Raw genomic sequence first — 6,973 nt, forward strand, 5'->3', positions numbered from 1 at the left:
TTAATGGATCATTGCCATCCTTATATCATCAATCTTGTACCTCGGTTTCCTCCCAAAGTTTTCTATTATCGTCCACTTGCACCATGCACCACAGAGACTCCTTTTGTCAGGTTGCTAGTCGGATCCCTAAGTCTCATCCACCTGACCATTAACATGCTCTTATTTCCAAACTCAAGATAGAGTTTTCACATCATCATTAGAGGTGTAATGATGTAATTGGTTTAGTCCCGTCTGTCCATAGGGGTATTTTTAGATTAGATTGAAAATTTCAGTCCACCATTTTTCTATATTCTTATAGACTAGATCAGACTGTTAGATATCGATTCAGTCGATCTAATTTGGTCTAGACTAGTGTAAAATAAGTCAAACATATAAAAAACCCCATATCACTTCTAATGTGCATTTTCGGCCCTATTATACAAAAAGCCCAACATTTTTACATTTTTTAATCTCAACTATTTAATTTTATTTGCAAATTTTGAACTTGAAAATAGCCTAAAAAAAGTTAGAAAAATTATTAAAATTATCCATACCCATTCATGAGAATTAACAATCATCATAATAAAGTTAAAAACAAAAAATAGAGAAAATAACATTGAAAAATGAAATACATTCAAATTCCAAATACATATTGTCAATGGTGATATGTTAGATGAAAATCACATGATTAACTTATACAACTATTATATAAAAAGCATATGTATATAAATTTTTTAAAAAATTATATATATACTTTGGTTGGTCTAGTCCAAAAAACCCACACCTTGGGACCAGACCTAAAATTGAAAGTCTAAGGTTTTATGGACTAAAACCAACCAATATACTTATCAGTCGAGTTAGGTTTTCTAGTCCAACTTGGTAACTTACTCCCCTAATCATCAACTTGAGTTTGAGGGGATGTTAGAATATTACTAAACTCATGATATAATATATTCATAATATTCTATCTTATGTATGGTGATATGACTTATTATCTATCATATTTAGTTTATTATGCAAATCAATTAGTATCATTGATTTATTATATTTACATCATTTCTCTAACCTCATTCACCTATAAATAAAGAACATATGTTATATATTTAATAACAATTGAGCATAAGAAAGATTTAGCTCTCAAAATCTCTCCATCATACTCTCTTCTCCATCTCTTTTTCTATTTCTCATACTTTCTATAAATCATTTTTAGGCAAAGTTTCATTGCAACCCTAAGCTATCTTTTTTTTTTTTTTTTTTTTTTTTTTTTATAGGAAATAGACTTCATTTCATTCAATGAAACTTAAGTTACAGTTGTGACTAATAAATACAAGAAAAACCTAAATTACAAGCCAAACTACTCATTTGTTTGGAGCTTCTCCACACATAAATTTCTTTGTGGCGTGCATTGTCTTAACTTTTATATTATTTCTAATGACAAAACCTTATGAGATATGAGATTTTGTAAAAATAGATATTTCAATCCCGATTTGTCTGAGAATATAATATTTTGTAAAAACAGAGATAAATATCCCCCAACCTCCAAAGGAGGAGAGGGCATCCAACCCCTGTCCTTCAATAAAAATAGACTTCTCTTATTTTAAATTGCTTCCAAAAGTATAAAAACCAATAACTTGATAGTCAAACTATAACGTTTTTTCAATTTACGTTTCAATCTATCAAAATCCAAAATTCGCATCCGCAACAAGTACCTTTTTTTCAATTATTTATGACTCATTTTTTCTAAAATTTCTTTGCTAAAATCTCAAAATATTAAGAAACAAAAACATTAAAAACCCTAAAAGAAATTAAAAAAATACTAACAAATAATTCCAAAAAAATAAAATAAAATAACAAGGATTGACTTGTTTAAACTATAGAGGTGTCAATATATGACACGATCTGTGAACTAATATGATCATGACACAAAATAAACGGATTTAGATTTGATATAAATGGATTTAGATCAAAATTGGCCTATTGATCTAATAAGAAACTATTAATAAATATGTCAATTGTAGGTCAACCCATGAAATCCACAATCAACATTTATAAAATGAATAAATTCTATTTTCAAGTTCTATAAATACTTAGTTAATTTATATGCCTTTTCTTATTGTCGAAACATGATATTAATATTAGTATTTGACTATTTAATTTCTCAAATTATTAAAATTTTTTTGTTAATATATTATTTTATTTTATGAAAATATTAATTGTATTTATATATTTTGGTTTGGATACTTATGATGAAATACTTTATCATGAACCTAATTGCAATTGTGAATGATTTGTATTGTTATTCTTGTCTTATATATGAAATTATACTAATTGTGTTAAAAAAATAAATATATGGTTCAATTCAACTCACCTATAAAGTTATATGAGAAGATGATGAAAATTGAGGAGATGAATATCATTACTCAAATTGAAATCGATCTACAAACTGGTGGAGGTGTAGATTCCTGAAATGAAAAGTTGAATACCAAAGACTAAAGAAGATCAGGACGAAAAGGGTGATGATGGGAATGCATTATATATGCGCGGCTTTTTTCTCGTTTTAACAAGGTGAGTCACATGTCTCAACATATACACGTAATAGGAAACGTTATATATATAAATAAATATATATATATATATATCCTACTAACAGAAATGTTTCTTTTTTATAATGAGATCGAGAGCCTGATGTTCGAATCCCCATCCTGTTGTCTAGAAATAATAAATCTTCACATAATTAGATGGATGACACTTATATATATAATTAATTTTAAATTTCATTGTTACTTTTCCGTAGATTATAAAGTTAGAATTTTTAACGGATATTCAATAATATAAAATTTTGTATAATCTTATATTAATGAGCTCGATCAAATTGTGATGAAAATGACATGTTTTTTTCGTAATATAAACCTAGACACGAATGAAAATATATATATATATATATATATAGGAGTACAATATAAATTGCATGCAAGGATGATGATGGTCGATATGTAGCAAATTAAGGAAGGTCGACGGCAAGTGGGGCCAGGCCGCCAGGATACGAACGAGGTAGAAGCTAGCTAGTGATCGGGGCCGGATACATGCTGAAGGATGATGGGGGTGGAAGAAATATGAGGACTGAGGAGCACCTCAGCTTAGAGCAGTGTCCCATTAGATCACGAGCTTCTTGCATGCAGTTGTGTATATAAGCTGTAAATTAATGATGACAGTTGACACAAACAAACTGCATGGGCATGACAAAAAGCTTTCGCCCACTCAGTCTATCACGTTAATCATGACACTACCTCCTCATGCATGCATGTTCGGTTCTTTGAGATCTTTTTCTCTCTCTCTCTCCCCAGCAAAAAAAGCTATTTAATGATAATATAATAATGAGGATAACTTGATGCTAAGTACATGTTCATGATCATGACCATTCTTTTTACTTTTTTTTGCTTGGAAAGAAAACGAGTGATGTATGACCAAGTTTTGGGTGTACCATGATTTTCTACGGACAGATCTCGAAATGTGTGAAAGAGAAAAAGATAAGGAAAAGCACCAGAAAGAAGCTAAGGGCCTGGCATATCATAAGGCCGTACGTACTGGTGGTTGTTTTCATGTATATATCTATAGAATTGCTCTTTAGCTTCATGTAAAAGTAGGAATATCCCATGAGATGTTTAGCGAATATTATCTCTGCCAACCACAAAAAATTGGTGTCATGGAAGAAAGCATGGAAACTCAGAATAGGTTACTGTATAAAATGTCCACTTTCTGTCATAATGTTGGCCAAACTGAAGGCAAAGGGAGAGAGGTTTGGCCTTGTTACAGGCTGTGATCTCTCAGTTACAGGCAATATATAGTGGTGAAAGACTGGAAGTCCTAAGGTGTTCAGAAGATAGAAAAGAGATCATGTACGTTTACTTTATAGTTTGGATAAGTGAGAAAGTGATTATCTTGATGCAAGAAAAGATCAGATATTGAAGAACTTTTTTGTGGCATTTATGGATAATAAGAAATCATGTGGTGAAGCTAATTTATGTGACAAAGCAGAAATTAAGCCAGCTAATTTTACATGCATTTCAAGAAGCTGCATGTAAAAAGATTCCTAAATTTAGTGGAGGCCAGAAAGCTTAAAGCCCCATTTAGGTAGTCAATGTTTTGAAAATATTTCCTTATTATTTATTATATTATTATTATTATTTATATATTTTACACTATTTTTACTAATATTCACTATTTTTAATATTTTATCCTTATTTTTTTATAACCATTTACAAAATATCTAAAATTACCTCACCACCTAAATCATATTTCCCTCGTCACACTTAATTATAAGCCAAAACAATAAGGTTTTAAATAATTGAGGAAATTGCATGGACATCCTTCATGTTTATCTATAGATAAAGTGGGAGCTGGCTTGATGCTATAATCCTTCATCATGGCTGTGAGGCTCTAGGTCTCTCACTGGTCATAAAATAGAATCACAGTGAGAGATGCTCAGTAGCAATTTGTCGGGAAGGGCTCACTCTCCGAGACACAAAAAAAAAGCTAGGCAACAAAATTGCAGGCCTAGTCATGAGTGCCCTATGCACACAGAGAGATAGAGAGAGAGAGAGAGGGGTGCTAATCACTGCAGCCTAGTAAGAGGCTGAGCAGCAAGGACCCTTCCAGCCATTGCTGCTGTGGTGCTTCACATATACGGGGACATTGTGTCTGTTGCTGAGCACCCTGAGACTCACTTTCTCGATAGAGATAGACAGTGAGAGTTCTAGATACAAACCGAACATAAAACAGATCAAAGATATTCTATTAAAATAGTAGTCGAAAGCCCAGCGCAGATCCCAAATAGATTTTGTAGATGATAGAAGAGAATAATGATCATTTCTTCAAGAAAGTAGTGAGGCTAGAAATTATAGATCATCAAAACCACCGAAAAGAGTCATGAAGAGTTAAGTGTCGATGGAAGATATTTTTCAAATCAAACCTCAGAATTAAACAAATTCAACTACGCTGAGTCTACAGAAGTAATTGTATTAACTTCGAGAGATCCAACAGTACCCAATTGCTTTCACTTTCATCGCGAAGTAGTATTTATTTGCTGCCATAACCAACATGGTCCTGCATTTACATGCAAAAGAAATGGAGAGCACTGCAATCATCAACAGCATCAATATTTGCAAACAAAAGAACTGAGACTACTGATCATCAACAACGATCCTAACACATAAAATAATGAAATATAAGCTTAAACTTTGGAACAAAACACTATCTTTTTTTTCCCGAATTTCACACGTACGTTAATCTGCATTCACAAAAGAACAACAGACAAACACATACCTAAATCATGAGTTTAGTTTAGATTGTATGTCGACATTTTCCCTATTTTCAACATCGATCCTTTGAGGCCTACCTCTTGATGCTCGATCATCATCTAGGGCAAACTACTATATTGTTGCAAGTCACCCCATGCTTGAATTCCGTTCCAACTGTTCTCGTCACCGTGGCCACCGTTGCCGCCGCTGTTGACCGGAGTAGGGGTCACCGGCCCATAAGAGTTCCCGAAAAACCACTCGGTCGCTATCTGATCTCTGGTACTTGTACCTTCTTTTCTTGAATTACCAACGCTGCAAGCCTCTGATGATTTTGGAATCTCCAGATTCTGGAACACAATGGGTTGGGGTTTCTGCGCATGGTTTTGAAGAGGAACCGAGGAAACGCTGTTGTCTTTCTGATTTTCTCCACCAAATAGCATGGCCAGCCTCTGCTGCTGAAGCTTCCAGTGCAGGTCTTGGTTGATAGTACTCAGAGACTCGATAGAAGATGCAAGACCGCTGTGAACGTTCATGGAGCTGCTTGTGTTCTGAAGTAGTACTGCAGCAGCACTAAAACCACCACCGCCACCATTTATAGAAGAAAGCGGATAATTAAAACTCATCAGAGAATTATTGGAGTTTGGAGAGGGATCGAGGGTAAAAGGAGTGGCTACAGTTCCAGAAGCAGCCGGAAAATTACCCGAAACGTCTCCAAACGAAGAAAACTGGTTGTAAATAGCTGTTGTTGGAGTGTGAAGCCTGGGGAATGGTAGCCCACCAAGATGAAAATCCATGGCTGGGGATAGACCATGGAAGAACTTCAATCCTCCGATCTCAGATGAGCTCGAGTCTTTGGAATCTTCAGAGAGCCTCGAAGATGACTTCACCTTCTTGTTTTTCCGGCAACCTCCACCGATGGGAACGCTGCGCAAAGCCCCACCTTTTGTCCAGTACCTTCTACAAGTTTTGCAGAAATGCCTTGGCTGCGTGAGACTGTAGTTGTTGTAGTAGCAGAATTTGGTGTTAGGCGAGTCACATCGTGGGCACTTTAGGCCGTGCTCTGGTGGCCTTGCCGACGCAGTTTTTCTGCTGCCGGAGCCTTGGTTGTCATCTTCCGTAACCGGCTTTTCCGGAATGTTATCCGGCGACATCATTGCTACCGAGAGAGAGAGAGAGAGAGAGAGAGAGAGATGTGGGGGCAATAAGAAGTGGGTGTTGTGGGAGATGGTCAGTTTCCTTTTGCAGAGGCAAAGATACTCAATTAATCAATGGTTTCATGCACGGGGTTGAGAAAATGGAGGGAGAGATGTTGATGGATGGGTACCTGTGATCTTCATCAAAGAGATCGATCGAGGGGAGTGGGATTTTACAAAAGTAATCTTTAAATAGCAGGAGGGTTTACAAAAGTAATAGCTAGTATACGAAATGAAATGAGAGAGAGAGAGAGAGAGAGAGAGAGAGAGAGGTGCAGATGTCACCAGAAAAAAGTCGAAATATATACTAACGACAGAGTAAGCTAGGGAGAGAAGCTTGACCATCTGAAACTGAAGGACTGGCAGAGAGAGAGATCCACATGAACTACAAGCAAACGATTGGATAGAAATAGTTGATTAGTTGTCCATGGTCGATGATTATCAGAACTGTTGCTGATCATCATGAGTACTGTTAAATCATATCTGAGAGCGGAATACATGGCA

The 6,973-nt window shown here is 35.1% G+C and overlaps 1 protein-coding gene across 2 annotated transcripts; it reads right to left on the reverse strand.

The window, feature by feature from the left end:
* Positions 1-4,823: 4,823 nt before the first annotated feature.
* LOC122318125 (dof zinc finger protein DOF5.7-like) lies at positions 4,824-6,842 on the reverse strand. Of its 2 annotated transcripts, none has more exons than XR_006244720.1 (2): positions 5,302-6,842; positions 4,824-5,082 (listed from the first exon to the last, which is right to left on the reverse strand). XR_006244720.1 is itself a non-coding variant. In XM_043135273.1 (2 exons), exon 1 carries the CDS (start codon positions 6,428-6,430, stop codon positions 5,396-5,398), a length of 1,035 nt encoding a protein of 344 aa, XP_042991207.1. In that variant the 5' UTR covers positions 6,431-6,842; the 3' UTR covers positions 4,824-5,082; positions 5,375-5,395. The 2 variants fall into 2 exon arrangements, 1 of the variants encoding a protein (XP_042991207.1); XM_043135273.1 differs by having other exon boundaries at positions 5,375-6,842.
* Between the last annotated feature and the right edge of the window lie 131 nt (positions 6,843-6,973).

The sequence above is a fragment of the Carya illinoinensis genome, chromosome 8, assembly GCF_018687715.1.
Source record: "Carya illinoinensis cultivar Pawnee chromosome 8, C.illinoinensisPawnee_v1, whole genome shotgun sequence".
Taxonomy (NCBI): Eukaryota; Viridiplantae; Streptophyta; class Magnoliopsida; order Fagales; family Juglandaceae; genus Carya; species Carya illinoinensis.